The sequence below is a fragment of the Condylostylus longicornis genome, unplaced genomic scaffold (assembly GCF_029603195.1).
Source record: "Condylostylus longicornis isolate FDR11 unplaced genomic scaffold, ASM2960319v2 ptg000011l, whole genome shotgun sequence".
Classification (NCBI taxonomy): Eukaryota; Metazoa; Arthropoda; class Insecta; order Diptera; family Dolichopodidae; genus Condylostylus; species Condylostylus longicornis.
This window is the reverse complement of record NW_026577980.1, coordinates 3,373,361-3,400,457: the sequence shown is the minus strand read 5'-3', so window position 1 is coordinate 3,400,457 and position 27,097 is coordinate 3,373,361. Positions and strand designations below refer to the sequence as shown.

Below are 27,097 nucleotides of genomic sequence, written 5' to 3'. Positions count from 1 at the left end.
ATTTGAATATTTTCCATTTATATTTATAATCGAAGCTTGTTATATTTCATTTGTTCTCATCTTTTAACAAATAATTTTTTCATTTACAATTTTTTAAGATTTTTGATTTTAAATTTTTTTCCTTCTCTGTTTTGAATTTTTTTCAAGTTTCCTTTTTTTTTAATTTTCATTCATTTATATATGTATATATATATATATATATATATACATATATATATATATATATATATAATTTTCTTTTAGTATCTCGTTTTTTTTTCCTTTTTTTTTTGGTATTTAATATTCTATTTAATTTTGTTTTCTTTTTTAGAGTATAGAAAGAGGACATATAGGGACAAGATTCAATCTACATTATATGTACATACATGATATATACATATATATATATATATATACATATATATATTCATATATTAATATATATATGTATATACATATATATTTCATATATTAATGTATATATATATATCCATATATATACTGTTTATATACATAATTAATTAAAAAAAAAAATGGAAAGACTGGGAAAAGATTTTCTGATTTTCCTTAAAAATATACATACATATATTGTACATATATGTATATTTATATATTGTATATTTGTATATTGATATATTGTTATATCCTTACATATTATCATATATTAATTATTATTTACACAAATTCGGTACATGTAATTGCAATAATTAAAATTCAAAAGATGAATTTCAAATTTTTACAAAAACAATTTCTATAAATCGAGTAATTTTCTCTGACTTCAGGGAAATATAACGTTATTATTATGAATAATGTAGTATCAAATATTGTATTAAAATTTAGTAATTTTAAAATTTGGACACATTTTTTAATATAATTTTTACAATACTTTTAAATACATTTTTATTAAATCTATAATTGTAATATTTTGGCAAAATTTTTTCGGATTGCTGAAAATTTAATGTCAGTGGTTTAATTATTGCTACCCCAATATATAATATATTCAATATAATAGCACACATTTTTGAACAGTGTATGTTCGCAATATCAAGAGCTTTCATCACACTTTTTTTTCTTTTTTGAATGTAATAACTTGTAAAGTTACACACATTCCCTGAAATCAGAGCATTTTTTAGAGATATTTTGAACTCAAGTTCAAAACGATTATTTTACTATAATTTTGAAATTTAATTGTATTAATTTCCTTTATGATGAAAGCTTTTTACATTGGAATTGTTGGAGTCGTTAAGTGGGTGCATATTTAAAAAACATGCTTAAAAGTTTGCCGGAACCCGGGGAGAGTTCGTATTTTGAATTTTTGTATCACGAAACAAGAAATATTTTATCTTAAAAGCCGCCGCAGGCCGGCCCCCCAACCCTACTTTTTTAAGTAATTCTCAAATATACATGTAATATGTTTGTAAAATTTCTTATATATGTATATATATATATATGTACATATGCATATGCAATATGATCAAGTTTCTATTTTCTGTGTATTTATATTATTCTTCCTTCAAAAAAAAAAAAAAAAAAAAAAAAAACTACTTAAGTTTGTTGGTAAAATTTTAAATTTCACTTCTGTTTCTTTCTGTTTCTTTGTTTGTTATTTTTCATTTTCATTTTCCTTTGAAATGTAATGATTGTTGTTGTTGTTGTTTTCTTATATATCTTTGTTTAATTTTTTCTTTTTTTTTTTAAATCCTTAAATCAAAAAACAAAAATTATTTTTTTTTTTTATTTTATTTTTAAATTTAATTATAATTAAGTTTATATCGAAATTTTTTTGTTTTTCTCTTATATTTTTTTTGTTTGTTTTTAATTTAATTTAAATATAATTCAATAAGTTTTTTTATTTTGTTTTTTATTTTTTAATAATAATGTTTTGTTTTTTTTTATTTAATATTTAAATTGTAATTTTATATATAAGTGTTTTTTTTTTAAATTTAATTTTTTTTATTTTTAAATATTTAAATTGTTTTTTTTTTGTATTTTTTGTTTTTTTTTTTTTGTTTTTTTTAATATTTTTTTATCCATAGCAACAGCATTGCGCGATGTTATTGCGCACAGCTACAGTCTTCATCAACATCTTAAACAAATAGAAAGGCTTAAAAAGAAGAAATTTAGCAGCTCACTTCGATGTCATCATAGTCACGAATTCTAAAATTAGAAAAAGAGGGGAAAAATAAAGAATTAAAAATTTATATAATACGAAATTTTATTAAAATAAATATTTTTAATAGAAAAAGAAGTGCAGAAGTACCCTATAGTACCCCAGGAATATAATGAAATTCTACTATTATATTTTAATTATTTTTTTGGAATAATTTTATTTTCAAACAAACCTCAATTGAGTGATATTTATCGTAAAAATTTAATTACAGACACGAATTACCAGCTTCGAAAAAATTAATAATAACTAAAATTGCAAAATTTTTAGAAAAAGCGGGATATGCAATGCTAAAAAATTTTTCTCACTCTAAAACTACACTATACAAATATAATATAATAATCCGAACTCACTTTATTCTCATTTGGCGAGTAAAATAGTGAAATATACGATTATGTCATTAAACTTTATAAATAAATTATTTTACGCTTAATTCATTTGGTAAGAACTGGGTATAAGAATCGATTTAATTACTTAATATTAAATATAAATAAAATTTCTATTTAAAAACAATATTTAAATTCGATAGAATTACAATTTATTGATCTATTTCAAGAATATTACAACAAAATAACCGAAATAAGTACATAACTCAATGGAAACACAATTTTATTATTTTGGTAGCCCTGTAATCAGTTCTAATGTGCATACTATAAAAACTAATTATCAAAATTTGAAAAAAAAAAAAATTATTCATTTTAAATGAATGTATTAAAATTTTCGAAATTCTTTAACCTTATTATAAATAATGTGTTTATATACACATTATATGTACTGACTAATCTAAAAATATGGTGATTTGCCAGAAAATTTAATTAAAATAATATTAACCCCTTTACTGACCTAATGAATGTTAACAAGAAATTTTTAATACGTAATATATTTTGAGTTTTTTCAATTTTTTTTTTAAATTTTATTTGTACACCTGTAATTTAAATCACATTTTATTTTTAAAATCAATTAGCTATCTATATTCCTAGGTATTTATGTATAACCAAATAACAAAATAGTTTCATCATATTTTTTTGGAGAGATTTGATTTTATAAATTTACCTTCGTAATTGACCTGACCATCACCATCAATATCAGCTTCACGAATCATTTCATCTACTTCTTCATCTGTTAATTTTTCACCCAAATTTGTCATAACATGACGTAATTCAGCCGCTGAAATAAAACCGTTACCATCTTTATCGAACACTCTGAAAGCTTCTCTAATTTCTTCTTCACTATCCGTATCCTTCATTTTACGTGCCATCATTGTTAAGAATTCAGGAAAGTCAATGGTACCATTACCTAAAATAATCAAATAAATTTTGTTTTTTTTTATTAAACAAATTTTTTTTATAATTTGCGTTATTATATTTAATTTGTATTTGTATATTATGTAATTAATTAAAAAAAAAAATACGTCATTAATATTATTTTCACCTTTTGAGAACAAAACTGACTGGTTAATATTGGAATTTCACCAATGCAAGTACATTTCTGAATCATTTTTGCATTTACATTTTCAAGAATTAGTTACTTTCGCAGAATATCGTTAATCTGATCAATCATGTCAATTACTTTTATTATATAGCAAATTATGCTGTTATATGCAAATATAATGATTTGGATTTTTTTAAGGTTGTAATCTTTTTATTCTTGCCTGTTTTCTACATCAAAATCAGTCATTTTTAAAAACTACTTTTGGTAAGTGCTGTGACACAACACATGAATAAATGCAAAGAAAAAAAATTAAAAAATGACAATTGCTGCGTCAGCCACAAAAACTTGTATTTCATTACACTAACGTCAAAAATTATTAAAATTCATAACCATTTGCATCTTACTCCTTTTTCAATACATTTTTGACATTGCGTTGCGACTGTAATATTTGTCTATATGCAATAATAGATATGTGTGTATTTATTACATATAAAGATAATTTAAAACACTATTAAATTTTCGAAAAATGACAGGGGTGTACCGTAGAATTTCACATACAATATAGGTATGCACAAATTCATTTAAGAAGAAAAATAATTTGGGTTACTTAAAAAGAAAACTACTTTCTAATGTCATCAACCTCTCTCTTTTATTTTTGCATATAAATTTCTTTGTAAATTTTCAAAAATACCACACATTCGTCATAATTGTAAGATTTTTTTCTTTGTAAAATTGTGAATTTTTTTTCATTATAAAAATTCACAATAACATTTTGAAGAAAAACCAAAAAAAAAATGTTTAATTTTTCTCTTTTGTTAGAAACAAAAGATGAATTTTAATTTCTAAATATTTAATTTTAATTTTCTATCAAATCAAATAAAAATGTCAATTTCTTTTCTAAATTATTACAATTTTATTTCAATCAAATTGTTATATTAGCGTTTTATAAATGTATATAGAAAAATATTTATAGAAAACAATTAAAAAAACAAAAGACAAACTAAAATAAAGGAAAGGCATGTTAGGGTATAACAAGAAGAACAAAAAGAGAGAAAAATAAAAATATTTTGCAAAGAAAATTAATTTCATATAAAAATTCAATTGTCTATCATGAAAAATATCTAGTTCTCAATTTTTTCATCTTGTTCCTCACAAAAAAGAAGCAAAAACATTAAAAAAAAAACATACGGGAAAAAAATTAAGAAAATTTTAAATTTTTTTTTGTTTCTCCTTTTTTCTTTTCTAAAAATAAATGAAAATCACACTTGTTTCTAAGAAAAAAGAAAAAGAAAGAAAGAAAAAGCGAGAGGTACAAGAATAAAAAAAAAATCACCGGAACAAATATTCGAAATATTTATTTTCTGTTTTTTTTTTTACTTTTTTTTTATTTGCTTTTTTCAAAAATAATAAGAAAAATAGGCAAAAATAAAAGGAAAACATTCATTCCTAAAAATAAATATAAAAATGTGAAAATTTAAAAAAAAAACCTAACAAAAATAATAAAAAATAATGTGGGAAAAATTCTAGTTTTGAAACAATAGAAGTTTTTAAATATATAGGGTAAAAGTAGACTAAGAAAAAAAAACACTGATTTAATTATTTTACTAATAATTCATAAATTGATTTACTATAATGAAACGCGACAAATATACATATGTAAATGTCTGAATTTGACATAATTGTATAGTACATTTGACGTTCTATACGACCACGAACTTGGATTAAGGAAGTTAAATACCATTCAATTGTTGTAAAACCATTACCATTACAGAAAGGTGACCATGACAAAGGTGATTATGTCAACTACGTCAGTCACTTTAATATTCAAATGACATTTTTATTAAGCATTCAAATGGTCATTTTTAATATGTCATTTTTAACTTCATTTTTAACACCGTTTACGTTAGCAACAAAGAAAAAACTGAAACTCATGACGCTAACTTTAAAAGGTATTTGGTTTCATGACCTTTGCAAATTGTGTGCAAATATCGTTCTATTAAATTATAAATGAGCGCATTTTTGAGCGAAAATCTAAATTTATTATGTTGTTTCTAAAAAAAGTGTTCTAAAGTGTAAAAATATTCAAATTTATAAATTTCATACAAAATGTTAATTATAAGAATTTTTTTTTCATTTTTTTTTCTTAAATATTTTCACTCAACAAATTTGATAGCTTGATAAATAATAAAATAATTATTAAGAAAATTATATGAGAGATGATGGGTTCGAATTTGAAGATGTTGTCAAAAATTTTTCTTTTTAAAGAATAATAAAAACAGAAAACAAGTAATAATGAAAAATACAAAAAAAAAATTTTAAAATTTTTCATGAATATTGCCAAAAATTTAACCCACACAAAATTTTATACTTATATTATGGTTGATTGTAAATTAAAAATGTATTTGATTTAAAAAAAAAAAAAATCGGAAATTTAATAATTTTAAAGCAAGTATATACCGATTAAGATTTCACTATTTATGGGAATTCCCCAACAATATTATTAATTTTGTGTATAGGATTTAATTTTAAATTTTTATTAATTATACATTTAATGTTAATAATATTGAAATGTGTGTATATAAATTTTTTTTATATAATCTTGTATTCCAAATGGATTCATGTTTAATCTTGCCGAATACTAGCTCGAAATCATTAAAGGTGCAGTAGGGCGGACTATTCCACTTATTAAATTTTTCTATGATAATTCTGATAGTGTTAGAATAGTCTATACAACTTCTGTTCTTACGGAATTTGGCCTGTTCTTCTTCGAATACTTTATCTATTTTTTGGTTCGATTCTGTCCGAAAAGCATAGCTGACGATTAGGATCAGCCCTAAGTAGTTCAGGTTGCTGTCTTTATTATTGAGTTGTGTTGTCTTTCAGTTTCATGATTGCGTCCTTTATCTTTATTTGGAGGCTTATTGTTAAAGTAGCCAAAAGATTGGAATTAAATAAATAAATTCAAAAAAATAAAATCGAAATAATTTTTACTTGCTTGGACAATAATATGTTAAAAAATATGCTTAAAATAAATTACAGAAAATATTTTAAAATTAATAAGGGTAATTTTAATCTTAAATAATATTTTACATATAAATATGTGCGATATATAATATACATATTTGAATGTATATGTGCGTACTTATGTAATCTAGTAAATTTAGAATCAAAATGAAAGTGTTATACTATAGAAAAGTTTAGAAACGCAAAAATTTTAGTTTTATAAATTTTTTTTGTTAAGATTTACATTTACTTATTTTTTTTTTTATTTTGTCTAATTTTAAAAATGACACTAAACAGAGTTCATTCTACCCAAAAAATTCAAAAAAAAAAAAAAAAAAAATTACGAAAAACTGTTCACAACAGACAGAGCATAAAATTAAAGAAATATTATAAAAATTAAATTGTAAACATAAACATATACATATACTTTTATATATTTATATATGTATACGCGTGTAAATATATACAAGCGAATGTATTTTATGTACATTTTATATTATATATTATAAGAAAGATAAATATGAATTTTATAAAATACAGATTTAAATTGAAAAAGAAAGCAAAAATTTTAAATATAATTTGTTGGAGAAAATATTCGAATAAACGAAGCTACGTGCTAATAAGAACGTTTTAAATATAAAATTATTTAAAAAATTTTTTATTCAGATTTAAACAAATTAAACTGCACTTTTTGTATATTTTCTTTCATTTAAAAATACTTCACTTTGTAATATATATGATATACACCAAACTGAAGCTGAAGCTTAACTCTAAAAAATCCAGTGGAAGATCGTAATATGCTCGCAAGTGAGTAGTGGGAATTATATATATACATATATATCCCATATCTGTTACATATATCATAAATTGGATATATTAATTTTACATATGATTTTAAATGTACAATATATGAGTAACTCATATAGTTGTACTATACACGATATATACTAAAAAATATATATGTACACATAATTATGAAAAATGTATATATATATATAAATATCAGTTATGATATGTAACTTAAGCTTTTTATATACATCGGTTATTTATATTATACATATATATCAGTTATATATATCAGTTATTTATATATATATCATTATATATATCAGTTATTTATATCTTAAATGATATATATGAGTTATATATGCATATATATCACAATATATATCAGTGCAGTAAAACTAATATATATCGTATTAAACAGTTGATATTATTAAATAATTTTGTCATTTTATTTTCGAATTTCGTCAATCGAAGTTTGGGATTATAGCTTATTGATAACTGGAATTATACGATAATTCTAGTTTAATGTTAATAAACAAATTTACTGTCAGAATTCGAATCTCATGCTTAACAATGGGTTTGAAATTTTATGAAATATAAACCATCGCAAGTATTTTGTTATTATTCTTTTTTTTTTATTTTTTCGCCTTCTTTCAATAATCCAGTTGATGTTGCTGTAGCAGTACCCTAACCTAAACAAGATAATTTTTTTTTCTTTTTGTTAATTTTATTTTAGAATTTTGGCATTTTACAAAACGTCGTCTAATTTTGAAAGCAAAAATTTTTTTTTTTTAATTTTTTTGGCAATATATTCAAGACGAAAAAATAGAGGCGCTTCGAATAATGTTTTTTATTTCATATTTCATATTTTTATTTTAAAATTTTTTTTTGTTTTGTTAGTTTGATTAGTTCCTGTAATTTTATATGAAATATTTTTTGAAAAAAAAAGAAAACGTTTTTTTCTATAATTATTTTAAATGCATGTGATATATATTATGTATATATCATATATACACAATATATATCACTTATATATGCATATATACCACAATATTTTTATGAAATTTTAGGAGAAATGTGAAATTTTAAAATTTTTCCTTTTATACGATATTTTCTATAATATAAATAAAATTTATTATTTTTCGTTTTTTTTTAATTTTTTTTTTACGGTTGGGCTAGTAAGGCTAGTGTTGTATAGCATTGTAATCAAATATTATAGTACACTAATTAAATTGTGAAAGAAGACCTTAATTCAAATGTATTTTAAGAAATTTTTTCCTGTTTTAAGAATTTACAAAATTTAATGTTATAGGTGTGAAAACGTTGGAAATAACAAGAAATATAAGCAAGATAAGAGGATACAGAAACCATATTATACCATAAGAATTAATGAAAGTTTTTAATTCAAATACGTAAGATCCGGAATAGTATATATAAAGAGAAATAATCATGAAGAGTATTGCAATATTACTTTAAAAATTTAGTTTTGCTAAAAAATACTCAATAATTGTGATCTAATTTAGAAATTCTCGAAAAAATGTGAAATGAAATAGGTTCCTTTAAGAAAATTATGCGCAGTATATAAGCATGTTCCTTTCTAAGTGTGTCTATGTATATATACGAATTCTGTTGAACTATATTTGAAATGATGTTTTTATTGAGCCAGAGTTAAAGTAAGAATCCGAGTCAGAGTCAGAAGCATAGGCAAAATTACAGTTTTTATCAAAGACGATATCAGAGAATTTTGCACTCAAGAGGCGAAATTACGGATCAGAGTCAAAGTATGGGTCATGAGCTAGAGTTTCAATCGTCAGTTCCAGAATGCATACATAGGTTTAGAATCAGAGTTATAGAATTGATTTTTTAACCAATATCTGAATTCGCAATAAATTTTCTTTACATTTTGTTGAAATGTACAAGTTATTTATTATTTTTTTTATAGTCCCATTAGGTAAACCCACATAATATAAAAATTTAAAATATTAGATATTATTTTATAGTTTCCTCTTTATTTTTATACTTTTTTTTTTATTTTAAACTTTACCTTCAAAAAAAGAAAAAATCAACATTTCAAGAACAAATTTTAACCTTAATCAAAACTTAATGAAAATAAAACAAAATAGAAAACATTAAAAAACTATACGAGTAGAAAAAATCTACGTGATTTCAATTTTGAATAAAAAAAAATTTTATTCATTGCTTTTTTTTGTCATTTTTTTAATATTTTTGGAATATTTCCAATCTTAAACTTTTTATTATAATATGTCGTTAAAAATTTAAGAATATCAAATAAAATTCAGTAGAAAAAATTATAATTCTGACATTTACACGATAATATCCAAAGATATATACAATTTGTACATAGTTTGTAATTAATAGTAAAATTTATTGAACAAAAGACTGGTACTAGCTATATAAACTTAAAAAGCTATTAGAAATAATCAAAAAGTACAAGCAATAACAACAATACAAATGGAAAATTTTTTTGCAATTCAAAAAAAATACTTATTATTAACCCCCGCCTACAAAACATAAATTTAAACTAAAATTAAATTTTTAATAAAATTTACCAAAAAGAAAAATATTTGCAAAATAAAAAAAAAATAAATAAAAACATAAAAGAAACAAGAGAAATTTTATTTTGAAAAGATGAAATAATTTAAAAAAAAATTATATTGCTTTTCTACACTTACTTATAGGGATCTTTCAACTCATCATCCAAACAAACATCAAACAAAAATAATGATCTAGGTATAATTAAATTTTAATTTTTTAATAAAATCATAACCATATCATATTTGTTTGTTGTTTCAGTCTTTTTTATGAAAAATTTTTAAAAGTTAGATCATACTCTATGTGAAATTCAACTTAAACCATTTGAGTTTTATTCTTGTTTGAAGCAGAATTTTCAACTTAATTGTTTTCACAACAGTTCGTTCAAATTTGTTAAATATATATTTGTTATAAATATATAAGATTTGTTTCGAAACTTGGCCGATCAGTTTAAGTTGTACGACATGTATTAGTTTTGATGGGAATTTATCGTTCATGTCAATCAAATACAAATAATGAAAAAATTTCGGAGCAGGAAAGCGGCTTTGCTTCGACATTCTCTTGATGGATTATCTTCTCTGTTTCTTATTATATTATTTCTAATGAATTGAGCTTGGTATACTTTACACTAAAATAACTAAATTTCTACACTTACAAATTTTTATTTTAATACTCGTAATATTTATTTAATATATTTATTTAATTGAAATCAATGATTAAAATTATGAATTTCGAAATTTTTTTTTTTTTTATAAAAATTGTACAAACTAAATTAACTGTCTTATTGTAAGAATATAATTGATAGCCAACAATAAATTTCTTTTTAGTCAAAACTTCCTTCCGCCGCCGCCGCCGCATATTAAAGAATATATATTATTTTATTTTATGGCATAATATACATATATATTTATACATATACGATACAATATATTTTAGATAAATAATAATGGTAATAAAAAAATAAATGCTAAAATAAACAATGAAAAAAGTTCTATTCATAAATTTTATCGCCCACTAATTTTTACGATAAACTGAATTTGACAGATTTTTCAGAAAGATTTTAATGATTCTACAAAAAAAAAAAAATAATAAAAAAAATTTACAACAAAAATATTTGTATTGATTTATATATTCACTCCTATGTAAATTTATCGTAAATGACAAATGAATAAATTGCACTATCGAAAATTTTGGTTATCTATATTTGTATGTAAAATTATTATAACTGCACTATAGAAATAAAAAAAAAACTTATAATATTGAATAATTATAGCCAGGGTGATGATTTCTTCAAACGTTCTTCGCGAATTATCATTTAAATTAGACAAATTTATTTTCAAGCCTTTTAAAAAAGGAAAGGGAAAGAAGTAAATCTTATAAATAATTTACACTATAAACGATATATGTTGTAGAATGAGAAAAATTCCGATTAATATTGTAAAATTGAGAGAAGTATCGTAAAAATATGACCACATCGGCATATTATTAATATCGTAAAAAAATACTAACATCGTAAAGCTAGATTTTAATGCGGCGAATAGCTAATATCACAAAAATTGAACAATACCACAAATTTTAGTAATATCGTAAAATTTCCATTAATATCGTAAATGTAAATTTTTGTTTTATGTTATTACTAATGATTTTTACAAAGCCATTCTGAAAGATCTGCAGCAATATATAAATCATTAATTTAGAGAGGATCAAAATGGGTAAATATTTTGCTCCGAAGTAATTCCGAAATCTCAACGGTTTCTAAGATCTCTGATTTTGAAAAAATTTCACTACACTTCTATTTCAATAAATATAAAAATATTAATGCTCATTTAATAAAAACAAATTTACAACCTAATTTAAATTAAAAATTTAAAGTTTTTTCTATTTAATAATTTCTAAAAATAGAAATTTTTTAAAAGAAATTTTATGGTGGTTAGAAAACTTTATGGTGGTTACAATTCACTTCGATCACTTTTAGTATAATATCAATATTTTTACTATAATATTTTTTCTACGAAAATAGAAAAAAATCATTTTAACAATAAACAAAGTAAAAACCATAAAAAATTAATTTTTTAAATTTCATTTGAAATTCTTATATTTTTCAAAAAGATTTTATATGAGAAAATAATTCTGAAATAATTTAATAAATTTTCTATTTTTATATTTCAACACAACATTTTGAAAATTTATTTAAATTATATTTATTATATAAAAAATAATAATGGTAAAATTATGTTCAAAAAGCAAGTAAACAAAGGCAACAGAAAAAAATATATTTTACGTGATAATTTTTCAAAGGAAATTCCATTTTTTATAATATAGACAAAAGAAAAAATAAATAGAATTACAAAATATCAATTATCCTTTTTTATATGATCATTGCTATATACAAAAGCAATATTATGAAAAAAATATAATAAAAACAAAAATCTACATGAATTGCATTAAAAAAATTGTACACACGCTTATTTTTTTATTTTATTTATTTCTTTTTTTTCTACATTGTAGATAATTTAGTTAAACAAAACACAAACGAAAATTTTAACAAATAAAAATCTTTGTTTTTTTTTTTATTTATTTATTTTTCTCTTCATGTTTTATTTTTCCTTTCTTCTTTTTCTTTTTTGAACAATATTTTTAAAAAATTATAAAATAAAAAAAATCGAAATTAACCCATCAACACAGTTATTTTGCGGGCACGTTTTGTATCATGGTGCTTAACTATATTCCTAAATTGTTAAAATTCTCAATAAAAGGAAGACATTTTTTGAGCTATTCTGAATGGAGTCATCTTTAAATTTATCAAAACTTTAAGTATGAGGATTATTTCGAGACTAATATAGTGGAGAAAAACTGTAACTAAACAAAATGCAAGCCTTCATCAAAAAATGCTTAAGATTTACTAGTATGCAAGTTTTTTTAGCCAAGAATAATCGGGAACTCACAGCTCTAGGAATTGAAAGGGCAGGAACTCATAGAGATCCAAATAAAAAAATCGATGGAAATAGATCGGTCATACACTCAGAAAGTGAGAGAATAACATTCAATAGAAGCACCTAGAGTGGAATCCTCTGGATAAGCGAAAAGTTGGCAGACCGAAAGAAACAAGACACAGTTCAGTTAAGAAAGAAATAATACAAAACACTTGGTACCATTTAATGTTAAATTTATGTTATAACCAATTTTAAAGACATTTTAATGTTAACAACAACGCAAAAACAAACATCACATCATTCCCGAACATGGCAACATTGTCAAATTTTGTGTGTTTTTATCGAAATTTCAGAATATAAAACGTAGCATGTAGATTTTAAATGCATTTGTTGAGAGTTGAAACTTATTAAATTTTTTTCTTAAAAAATTAGATTTAAATATTAGTTTTTTCGATTATTTAAAAATTCTATTTGAAAATTGCATAATACCTTATTAAAGATTCTATATACCTATAAATTGATCTTATAGGAATATATGAATTCAAACACAGATTAAATGTATTAGAGATTTATGTTTGAACATTTTATGGGTTAAAAGAAAACAAAAAAATTCTTATGCTACCAAAATTTGCTACTCGTTTTTGCAAAAAAATCTATTTTAAAGTCGACAAACATATATACAAATAATATTCATATTAATACCTATAATATTATGTACATATAAATTTTGAAAGGAAAAAAAATCCTTCAAAGTTGGAATGTCTAATAAATATTAAAAAACAAAAAAAATAAAGAAAATACAAAGAAGAAGAAGCAAATAATAACGACTTAAATAAATATTGAATTCAATATTATCATGGAATCTCATTTTATTTTATACTTTATTTCTTGATTATGATTATGATTATTATTATCCTTCTTTCTTTTCTCTATGATGTTCCATTTTTAGAATTTTTATTGAATTATTATTTTCTTTTTTTATTTCGGCTCTTTCTTTTATTATTCGTAAGGAAAAACTGTGTAATTCATGGTTTTGTAAAATAGCACATTTCATTTTAATAATTTAAGTCTTGTTTTAATAAAGCTTAGTTATTCACATATAATTTTGCATAAATTTAGGAGAAATCTTAGAATTATATTTCTAATTATAAAAATAAATAAGATTGCTAAAAGTTCATGTTGCTTTTGCATTAGATAAGAATTACTCTTACATTTTTCCTTTCACGGAATAGAACTTACAATAGTGCCGAAGGTTTGAACGAACGAAAGTTTGAGAAATGCAAGCAACAGGAAGAGGTAGAGAAGTTACATAAGAAATTTTGTTGCCTAATAAAACAAAAAAAATTATCGAAATCGACATAAACTGTTCGAAATTTCAGATCCATTCGAGTTGCTGTTTAGAACAAAAATTGCTCTGAAAAAGTTCGAAAAACTATAGTTCGAAATAGTTTAACAGACAGAACAAAATTATTTAGTACATTTTTTTTTTAAAATTTTTTGAAAATGTACCAGAAAAGATTGAAAATATGAACGAAATATTTTTTTTTCGATTATAGAATAATTCTACATTAAATTCGATACATTCCTTTAAGGCGGGTAAATATGTACATATGTAGCACAGAGGAGGTACGTGTATATATATAAATTCGATATCTATACGTTAAATTCTATATTTTATCATAGTTAAATATTTATTTAATTCTTTGTACCAGGATCCTAACGATGATTTAACATTATTACAATCATAATATTATATATATATCGAAAAAATTAATACATGACATGACAAAATACAAAATATTGACATTAACTATGAAAAAAAAATGAGATTGAAAATTTATGATAAATCGTAAATAAAATAAAAATTATTATTTCTAAAAATATTTTAGAGGTTCATTTCCCTAATATTACACGTATTTTATTGTTCTCTAGTTATTCTTGATAAATATTTAAATATTAAACTTCATTTTTTCTGACTTTTATTCTGAGAAGTGAATTGAGAAGTTGTAAATTTCTTTGGATATATTAACCTGCCCTACTCAACCTATGACTCTAAAACTAAAAATATCAGAAATTAATTATCGTAAATTTCATGAAGAATCAAAATTATTATTTATTCGTGTTTTAAGTTAATATTTATTTAGTTAATCCATTTTTTATTTTTAAAAATTTTTGAAAGAAACGCAATTTGTTTTATAATAAATTGATACCCGATTTCATTTTCAATCACAATATTATTGATTTAACTCAAAAATATTTTGAATAATTTCCCCAAACTTTTTAAATTGAATTTAATTACGATCTTAATATAATTAAAAGAATCGTTATTTAGAACAAATTCAGAATTCGTAATTCACTTATTTAGAAAATATTTTAGTCAAAATTTTAATTAATTAATGACAGTTTTTTGACACATAATACCAGAATGACAGTTGAAATTAAATGTAAAAAAAAAAACATTTTTTGTAATTTAAATTTTATTTCAAAAATAAATGAGAGTATAATGTTCTTAATATTTTATTTATATCTTTTTTGTAATTTTTAATATTTTAAATTGTTTAAAATAAATTCAATTTTTGCTCAAAGCAAAAATTATTAAGTAGCTACTTTTTTTTTTATGAAATATTTTATCATTTTATATTAGTTATTCGATGCTCAGAATAAGCCCTATGATTCGCAATTAATTAAGTTTTGCCCCATCTCTATATTTTATATAGAATAATAAAGGAAATTTAAAATTCGTAATTCAAATACATTAAGGGAAAATAAACAGTTTTTGTTTTTTTGTTTGATTTAGACATTGAACAAGCTTTTGATATACAGGATGTATCATCTTCTTAAAAGAGAGAAAAAAAAATTAAATTTGTAAAGTTTGAAGAGAACAGCAAATCTGTCTCGGTTATTTTTTAGCCATTACAAATTTTGAAATTATTTTAAGCAATGAGAAATACTTTTTTTTTGTTTAAATGATTTTCTGTACTAAATACCATCTATTTAGATTTTAAATATCATGAACTTCAGTTTGGCACAGGTGTTCGGTACGTTTGGAAAATTATAATGCTCTTTCTCTCTTATATTGCAATTCAGTTTTGATGATTTTACGTTCATTATGATTGCACATCATAATTATGAACTCAAATATGTATCAACTAATAACATAACCTCACTTAATCTGATAGTCCTAAAATACATTGAATAGTGCTGAATTTCGAATTATTCTAAAATTAATAGTCATTTGATGCAAACAATATGTAAGTCATAGAATAAGAAGCAATCATAAAATGTACTCAATTTCTCACAATTACAATTATCATTAAAATCAATCAACAATAATCTATTCAAAAATAATATTTTTAGATTTTCTTATAAATCAAAATTTCTTCGAATTATCTAATCAAAAAACATTTTAACATTATAATTACAAATTTCAATTTTCGACAAAATTACTTAAGTTCTCGCCAAATTGAAACCATAAAGTTAAAATTTATTTAAATTTAATTCTGGCAATAAGAATGAAATTTATTCTGATAAGATTTCATCTATGTGAAATTTTTACTACACTCCAAAAATTATCTAAAAATTTCTTGTGATATAAAACAAATTCTTGTTATTCTAACAAACAAACAAACAAACAACCTCATATGCAAAACAAACATAAAATATGAAATCTGAAAATTTTTCTACAAAAGCAACCAATAGGAGAATGAAAGAGCGAAATTTAAATAAAAAAGAAAACAAGAAAAAAAAAATATTATTTTCCAGGATTTCTGGATTTCAGAATAATAAACAAATAATGAGATAAAAGAAGAAATGCAAAATCAAGAAAGAAAAAACCCTAGAAGCTCTTACTCAAATAATTCCCTTTAGAATTTAAGGGAAAGGGATAAAAATCCGAGGTGGTATTGATTTTTGTTTTGGTTTTTTTTTTTTGTTTTGTATTTGTGGGAAAAATATTTACTTTTCTACTGGTTATCAAAACATAAAATATAACAGTTAAGAAAAATCTCGAAAATTTTAAATAAAAAAAGTGAGGGGGGAGGAGAGGTAGCTACGGCAGAAATTTGAATTTTTTCACGTCATAAAAATTTATTCATAGACAATAATTTATTTTAGTTTATTAAAAATTTATTTATAAAAAATATCAATTTTATTTAAAAACATGAAATTATATCCAAACTTACGGGTTTGACAAGGTGAGTTTTTATTACTTCGAGCATATTCTTAGGCTCTAAATAACTAATTTTAATTTCTTTGAAAATTATAAGAAGAAGAAAAAGAAGCGGAACAAAGAGAGCGTGACAAATTAATCATTTTTCTTTCATTACATTTATATTTTTTGATACAAATGAGAGAATCAAAAATTTTCCTCTCTCTTGTCTATATTTTTTGTTCAATATGAATGAATAATTATATTAAATTAGAATATTTAAAATTACATCATTTCTGGGATTTTATATATGAGTTAACATGTTGACACATTGACATTTCATTTCACACCTTCTATCCTATAAATTCAAACAAAAAAAGTGAGAGAAAGAGAGAGAGAGAGTGAGCAAAAATATTGTTATTTTACAAAGTATAACAGAAATTTTTAGAAAAGAAGGTAATAAAGTACGAGATAGGGGCAGTGAAAATTGTCAAAATATTGAATAGGAAAAAATTTGAAGAGGAAGGAGACGAGGAGAGAGGAGAGTTTGAATTGTATTAATGGGAAACATTGTATGGCATTATATGATTTATTATGGTTATATGAATATGCTTACACATGTATAGATGAGTGTATAATATTAATTTGTTTATTGATTGAGGGAGGCAAATACAATGCCTCCCTCAATAATTTTTATTTTCTCTTTTCCTTATAAAATGTAAATATTTGTTTCGTTTGTTTTCTTTTAATTTTTTTGTTACTCTTGTATATTTATAAATTTCTTTTGTTATCCTGTTTATTTTTTTGACTTGATATTATAATATTTTTTGATTATTAAACATTATATTGTTATACTGTTGATTTTTGATATTAAAATTAGAAATAATTTTGTATATACATATGTTTAATATGTGTGATTTAATAGTTATTCATACATAATTTATATATACTTATATTATTTTTGTATTAATTTCAATCACAGACAGATTAATGACTTGATAATAGTTATTAATGTTATAAATGTATGTATGTATATCATTTATGAATTAAATACTCATATATGTACATAATTATAACACATATACATATATGTAATAAAAACGTATATGATAGCACTTGTAATATACTGGAAAATTTCGAAAATAATGAAAAGAAAATTTACCAAATAAATTTTTTTTTGATTGATTACATTATTACTAATTTATCGAGAGCCATGGAATTTGCCTATTTTAAGGAGTTGATTTTGCATATTTTACGGGGTTGATGTTTTTTCTTTTTAGAAATCAACTTTTATTTTTAGTTTTTTATTAATTTTTTTTTTTTATAAGATTACAATGTTTTGCAAAAGCTGTCTATCAAGAGAGAAATAATGTCATTTAAGTGTGGCACGAATCGTTTGTATGAATTGGTTTGTGTTTAAAATAAGAACATCGAACTTTTTATGATTATTCTCAATATCACTTACTGATTCGATATTTAAGTACAAATTTAAGTACAGTTTTTTATGCAATTTACAATATGTACGCAGTTAGAACAAAATAGAATCTTTCAAAAGTGTAAACGGGGTTCTCGAACTGATTGACATACAATATTAAAATCTTTTTTTTTAAATGGGAAATTTTATTTTCATCTCCGTTTAATTTCAAAATACATATATAAAGAAAAAAATTTTCTCAATTTTTTTTTTAAAGAATAATTATTAAACTTTTATATATATATATATATATATATATATATATGTAATATATATGAAACATATATATACGTTTTTGTATTTATTGTATAACACAAATATATTATAAAAATTTCAAGTGCAAATATTTATATATGTATATATGCACACACACACACACACACATTATGTCATATTCATATTTATTATCGAATCTGCTTGCTTCATAAATTATTTTTTTGTACAGAATAATAAAAAATATATATATACTTAAGTTTGTTATTTCTTTTATACCAATTTGGTTCCCTATGTTTCATTACCTAAGTACATAATGTATATATGAAAATTTTAAAAGGTTCCTTTTGAATTATACCACTATTATATATCAGTTATATGTCAGTATATTTAATATGAAAATTATTTATATAAAAATTGTATTTTCTATATATGTATATGTGTATATATTTTAGATTAACTTAAAGAATTTTCCAGTAAATACACACACATCCAATTAAAAAGGAGAAATTGAGAAAATATTGTGTATACATGTGTGTGTGTTAACATATTACTACTACTATTATCTTAAATATGGCAAATATTATTACTGTTTATATTAAAGGACTTAGTTAAGCACGTATATGGAAATATTTTGGATGTATTTGTATAACAATTTCAACATATTTATTTAAAAAGCAAAATATAGACGCTGTAATCTATATAATATAATAATCTATATAACACATAATAGAGAATTTTTAGCTTCCATTTTTCTTAAGTACATATACGTGTAAAAATACACGTATACTAAAAATCAACAAGAGGAAATAAGTTTAAGAGAAATAAACAGGAAGGAGAAGAACCAGGAGTTTTATAAAATTTAAAATAAATAAACAATATAATAATTTTTTTGTCATAATTTTCCCATTGAAAATATATTGAAATTAAATATTTTTCAATTCTGCTATATAAAAAAAAAAAACTGTTATACTCATTTCGTAAATTGAATAAACTGTTATACTCATTTTGTGAATTTTATCGAAAACAATGAAATATTTGAGAGTTGGTGAAAAAAAATTATAAAGACATATAATAAATTTTTACCAGGATTTTATTTTTTCATTTCCTCCTTTTATATACTCACACACACATACATAAGCATTTTATTCGACAAATGTCAATTTAATCATAAAAATACAAAAATTTTATAATAAAAATAATATTATTTTTAAAGTTTGAGCTTTTTTAATTCATAATAATTTTTAGGGACATAAATACAAAAATTTAAATATAGAGTGTAAAATGATAGAAAGAGATAGTAAGATGTTATCGTGATATAATATAGGAAGGGGTACAAGAAAAACAAAAACCAACAAAGAAATTTAACGAAAGCTTTTACTTTCTTTTTCGAAAAATTTAATTTATACACAGAAAGAAAAATTTATCAAATTTATGTTTAAATTCTCTAAAAACAAAAAATAGTAGGCAAATAAAATTTATCTGGAATTTTATTTAAAATTTCCTAGACAAAATTTCCCTTTTATTTCCTTTTTATATAAGAACACAATAAATAATCATTGTTCCTGTGCTACAATCAATCAATCATCTTCAGTGCTCTAATATAGAGCACTTAAACTAATATATAAAAACTAATTTTTATTCTATTTTGATTTAATATCCCCCTCTCACTCTTGTTCCTTAAACTAATAGAAAGGGAGAGAGTGATAGAAAAAAAAGAGCTTAAAAAGAGCTTAAACTTACATTAAGGTAATATTAACAAAATTACGAGTACATTCAAATTCTCCAAAAAATAAAGAACTTGTTATATGATACTATGTTATACTATGTCATATGTTAGACATTAAAGGACCTGTTATACATATACTTATTCTATTACTGTTATAAAATATATAACACTAAAATATTAAAAAAAATAAATTTACAAATTCTTCATCATCATTATATTAGAAAAGAAAAAATTAAATAATTATGTTATTATAGAGCGAGACAGAGAGTGAGAGAGAGTATGTATAAGAGAATACGACAAGGAATATAATATAGAATATTCAATAATGTGAGTTCTAAAAGAAAGGAATAAATTTATTATATACTTATATTATGTATTAAGCCTAGATATTTTCAAAACCTAAATTTAAAATATATATATATGTATAAATTTACATGCCAAACTATATATATATATATTATATATATACATTACTAGAGTATAACAAAATTTTCTATTTAATTATTTTTATTGCAGCATATTCAATAAAAGCTTTCTTTTTTGCTCTCTACTTTTTTTGTTTGTCCTTTCAAACAAATAATTTTCTCTCACAAAAATTCCCTACCGAATTTTTAATTGCAAATATTTATATGTATGTGTGAATTTTTATTTGTATATACATATATGCGCAATATTTTTATATATAATATATTATTATGTAAATTTGTATAAAAATTATTATAATTTTTGACTGAAAACAAAATTTTATTTAATTTTAATTCTAATTTATTTTTATAAGGGAATGAGAGACTTATTAGGGAATTAGAGATTTCTATAATAAAATTAATAAATTTTAATTTTTATATTAAATTTTATTTGTGTTTATGCCTATGTAAGGTCATATTTTATGTACATAGATAAAATATAACAGAAATGAAAATGAGCTTACTAAAATATTGTTATATGTAAAGATGTAAAAACCTGAACCAACAATGGAAACATATAACCCAATTATACAAAATGCTTTACAAAGCACATTCATACATACAAAAAATTCAAATATTTAAAATTTATGTATGTGTATAAATATATATATATTGAATACATAACTGATATAAAAGGATAATAAATTTGAAGAAAGCTTGAATAGAACAAAAAAACTGATAATACCTGTAAAAGGTATTATTTTTTGTTTATGTTTTTTTCTGGTTTTTTGATATTCTCTTTGTTATTTTAATGTTGTAATAGCTGCTGTTTACACAAAAACACACCAACATACATCCTCAATTATTGTACAAGAATAAAAGGATATTAAAAAGAAAAATTTATTTTGAAAATAATCTTGTTTTTTTTGCTCTTCTCTTAAAAAAAAATATGATTATCCTGCCTTTTTTGCTTTGCAAAAAAAAAAACCCATTCAATGCCATCAAAATACTTGTATCACAGTATAATCTCATACATGTATTTCATACATGTTGTGTATGTGTGTAAGTTTTGTTCAAATATTACCTACAAAAATTAACTAAAAAAAAAAAAACAAGAATAAATAAAAACTTGTTTTTTTATTGCGCAATTGTATTTTTTTTATCATCTTTCTTCTGCTTTGCTACTGTGTATTTTATCTCAATCAATTAAAAAAAAAAATAATAAATCTGCTTTTGATGATTTCACAAAAGGATTAAAATGTTTTTTTTTTCTCTCAATTTTGAAGTCCTTATATTTTGATATAAAAACAAATAAAACGGAAAAAAATTAGTATAACAATTTAAAATATACGTAATAAGTATAAGTATAACAAATAAATTTAAAATTTTTGCTACCGTAAAAGAAACTCGGGGCTTTCTCTCTTCTCTTCTTCTCCCTACTAGGGGGGGACTCATTCATTTAAAAATATTTAATTATCTCTTTCAAAAGAGACGACAAACGTTCATAAGAGAAATGAGAGCGTCTCTAAAATTAGATCGTCTAAATACGACGTATACCAATGAATTCACCTTTATTGAACAACTCAAGAAATATATAATATTGTTGGAATTGAAAAAAAAAAATCCCCTCCCCTATTATCAACAAAATTTCCAAAAAAATTTTAATTTCCAAATACCCTGAAAAAAAAATTTGAATATAAATTTTTTAAAATGGACATTCTAAATTCAAATTAATAATATGTATATATATATATATATGAATTTATAAGTATAATGAAATATATATATGGATGAAAAAAATTTTATTTAAAAATCCTGTTATACACACCCTGTTTTTCCTTTTATAAGTACATATTTTATTCTTCATACTTTTTTTTTCTCTTTTATTTTATTTTCATTATAATACTTAAGTATAATGTAATAATGTTATATTATGTATATTAATATACATATATATATATATATATATATATATATATATATATATATATATATATATACATAAATATTCCATATATCCTTAACGCTTATGTAACTTAAGTATATAATACGATTTTTTAAAAAGCTGAATATTTAACGGTATAATTTGACAATATAAAGAAGAATTGAAGAAGAAGAAAAAAATTAATGTTTTCTAGAGAGAGAGAAAAAAAAAAAACAAAAGAGAAAAAGTCATTGTAGATTTCATTTTATTTTTTTATTATTATTATTTAAACCATTTTATTTTCATTGTTAATATCCTTATTATTATTCTAATACATACATATTATGCAAATATACATGATGAATACACATTCATGTACATATTCGTATATTATGCCTATATAACATAAATATCAAATACAAACCTAAAACTTATGTACAATCATAATATAACAAAATAATTCTCTCTCATCCTTTATATTTATTTGCTTTTCTCTTTTATTATTATTATTGCTATTACTATTATTGTTGTTATTATTATTATTATTATTGTTATAAGAATTTGACCCAATTTTTTGCTTACTTTGTATTAAAAAGAATAATCTAACTATATTGTTATACACATGCATATATATATACATATATACCGAACTGTATAAAATAGTGATGAATAAGTTGAAAATTTTTAACAAAAGAATTAAATAGTATAAGAGGAAAAAAAAAAAAATAATTGTAATAAAAAAAAATTTAAATATATTATGTATTTTAGGTATAACGAAAAAATGTAAATAAGATACAAAAAAAAAATACAGAATAAGAAAATTTTTAATTTACATAAAGTTTTATTCAAAATAATAAAAAAAAAATTAAATAAAATAAAAATTAATGTTCTAGATTTTTGGTTTGTTTTTCGTACAAAAAAAATTTTATACCGTAAAATATTTTGAAAAAAAAATTCTAATTATGAAAAGAACACTGGAATCGAAATTTCAGAAAAGTATTATAATGCATTGCATAATTTTAGGTGAACGGTACTTTCCAGAGTTTCTGTTTGTATTGATATAAAATTCAGGTGAAGTATAAAGAGAGTTATAATATTGTTTATAATACTCAATTTTATTAAAATACGATATAAAACGACATATCGACGGAATTAAACAAGTAAAATTATTCTTAACCCCTTAAATAAAAATACATATAATATTTATTAATATAAATATAGAGAATATAAGAATCTCTTTAGAAAGACCTAAGAGAAAATTATGTAATATGATTTTCTTTACTTAAATGTAAAAAAAGAGCCAGAGCGGAGAACGAAAACAACGGACAACTTTAGTTTTTAATACAGAAAAACAATGGAACGGAAAAATCTGTAACTCTCCAGTATTTTGCAATTTTACACACATGGAAACAGATGATTTTAAAAAAAAACGTCTACGATAAAACAGAATTTTAAGCTATCTTAATGCAGTTGATCAAATTCCTTATCGTAATTTCATATATTCTATTCTACGAGTATATGAATTTTGATTTTTGGCCACGAAAAATCGCTCTTCGGTGTTCTGTATTCACTGTAATTTTATGTCATTCCTGACTCTCAATAAGATATCGTAATTCAAAAATCAGTAATTTAGGAAATTCTCTCATTAGTTTAGCTGTTATAGAATCAAAAAATGTTACTATCACAGACACTGTAATAATTAATCACACTAATAATATTTCATGAATTATAGTTACTATATAATTACTTCCTATACAAGTATTGATCGTATATATAAGTAAAATATTAAATTATATCCAGTTTATGCTTGGATATTTTAATATTCATATTTTTATTATACAAAATACTAAGTAGTAAATTTAAATTAAAAAATTTCTTTTGAAAGTATTTTCTTTGACCAATGACATTGATTTTTATTTCAAAAACACTTCACTTTACAATATCGTCTTCATTTTACAACAATATCGTAAAAAAAAATTAAATAAGAATTTTTATTAAAAATAGAACATTGTTAGACTTAGCAGAAAAAGAATAAGAAAAGAATAAAAGAAATAAAATAAGACGAAAAAAATTATTAAGGATCCATAAAAAGAAAAAGGAATAAAATATAAAATTTTGAAAAACAGGAAGTTGAAAAGTAATTTTAACTTTTACTTTAATAACATATTAAGGAAGTTTGCCCGTGTTATTTTCTTCATTTTCATATTTTTAATATTCTACTTAGTTTTTTCTTTTTTTGTTCTCTTGTTACCGTAAATGGATAATGAAGAATTATTATGATGAAAATAAAATCATAATAATTTCCTGTGAAAAGGATAATTCAAAAAATGAAAATTTCATAATAATTATTTATTATTATCACGAATTATTATTCTCTTTTTTTTTGAAAAGAGAATTTCGAAAAATTTCTCAAGTGGAACAAGCCTTTTTAAGAAATTAAAAAGAATATCTTTATACCGTTTAATTTAATTTTTGTATTATTTGCCAGGACAGTTGTCAAATTTTGTGTAGAAAGTAGTTGAATTCGAAAATAAGATACGTATTCGAAAATTGTTGTTAGTACTAAAATCTTCAGTAGGAATAGTCTCAATTATTCTTCTCTTTCTTATAGCATGATGTTGAACGAAAATCGTTTTCGCAAAAGAAAATGTTAATTAATCTTTTTGTCAGGAGAAATTATTTGAAATCGAAACACAGAAGAGATTTGTTTAAATCTCGAATTTCGAAAATTATTCGATTCTTATTTTAAAAGTCTCTCTTTTTTTACTATTTGTTAACTTTAAATACACTACATTACTGCAATATTCCATGCCTCTCAATAAAACCTCTCTTGAGTATTGTAGTAATAAAAGTATATTTATAAAATGAGTTCAATTTACTGTTGACTTTTCTCTTGTACTTTCGTGTTGAGTATATGAAATTTTATATATTTTAATCAACTTTCAAAATAATCTCATCACAATATATTTAACTTTGAATTTTTTTTTAAAAATTTATAAACATTAATTTTATTTTAATTTTAATATATTTAATTTATATGTTAAATAATTTTTTTTGCAAAAAGAAAATTAATCTCTATAAAAGAAAAATTTTATTTTTCTTAAGGCAATTATTATCAAGTTAATTAACTTTCTCTCTTTTCCAATTTAAAATATTCTTTCTCCCCATACCTTTAATATTTTTACTCTATATACTCTTACTCTCATGTATTTTGTATACATAATGAGTTTTATTTCCTTATTGTTAAGAAAATTGAGGAAGTAAAAGTAAATTACTTAGAAATTTTTTTTAGTATAATAATATTATTAATAAATATTACTTTTTTTTTAAATTAATTTAAATAATTTTTTTAAAAATATTATGAAAATAATCAAATTTCTCTTTCTATTCATTTTTGTGTTCAAAATTTAATGTTTTATGTAAATGAAAAATTTAATAAATTAGAAATATGCTTTATAACAATAATTGTTAAAACAGTAATTGTTATACTTGTATAAGAGTTAATATTTTTTGAATAAAAATTTCTCAATTTTAGAAATTTAGCAATTTCGAATATAAAATTTGTTTGATCATATTAATATTAATTTGTTCTCTCATAAGGTTTTTTAATAATATTATTAATCACGTAAATATTTTTATAATAATAAATATGTATAAAATCTTAATTGAAATTTAAATGTACTTACCATCCGCATCAACTTCATTTATCATATCCTGTAATTCAGCTTCTGTTGGATTTTGACCTAGTGATCTCATAACTGTGCCCAATTCTTTTGTTGTAATAGTACCGTCACCATCTTTATCGAACAGTGAGAATGCTTCTTTGAATTCGGCAATTTGTTCTTCTGTTAGTTGATCAGCCTAAAAATTTTAATTAAAAATAAGAAAATTTAGTATTGATTTTTTTTTTTAATTTAGTTGTATAACAATAAAAAAAAAGTGTGGTTGCGAACATTTTTCTTCGGGGTAACAATAATTTTTATAATAAATACTTACATTTATTATATATTTTGTGCTTTATGAAGTTTAACATTCAATATTATTCAACTACTCGTTTGATTTGGAAAAAATTAAATAAAATTAAATTGCTAGAAATTGCTAGAAAAAATTAATTGCTATTTGCAAGTGAGTTTTTTGTACAAAAAATTTAATAAGAAAAATAAATTAATTAAAAAAAAATCTTTTCCCAGTTTCATATTGTTTTTTGGAGTTATATTCAACTAATTTCATTACATTCTTTACATTTAACAAAATTCTCCACTCCATTAAAAAGGAGATATATACGTTGTTACTACTGAACTTTCAATAGAAAGAAGTACAGAGAGTATTGTAATAAATTTCTCCTACGGAGCCA

The 27,097-nt window shown here is 21.7% G+C and overlaps 1 protein-coding gene across 1 annotated transcript in view; it reads right to left on the bottom strand.

The window, feature by feature from the left end:
* Positions 1 to 1,316: 1,316 nt before the first annotated feature.
* Positions 1,317 to 27,097, bottom strand: part of LOC129619263 (calmodulin) — a 64,126-nt gene continuing 38,345 nt past the window's right edge. Inside the window, exons 3-5 of the mRNA XM_055534433.1 lie at positions 26,430 to 26,604; positions 3,200 to 3,442; positions 1,317 to 2,136 (exon numbers count right to left, since the gene is read on the bottom strand). Coding sequence (XP_055390408.1) covers positions 2,108 to 2,136; positions 3,200 to 3,442; positions 26,430 to 26,604 — 447 coding nt within the window. The 3' untranslated portion in view covers positions 1,317 to 2,107. The remainder of the gene's footprint in view (positions 2,137 to 3,199; positions 3,443 to 26,429; positions 26,605 to 27,097) is intronic.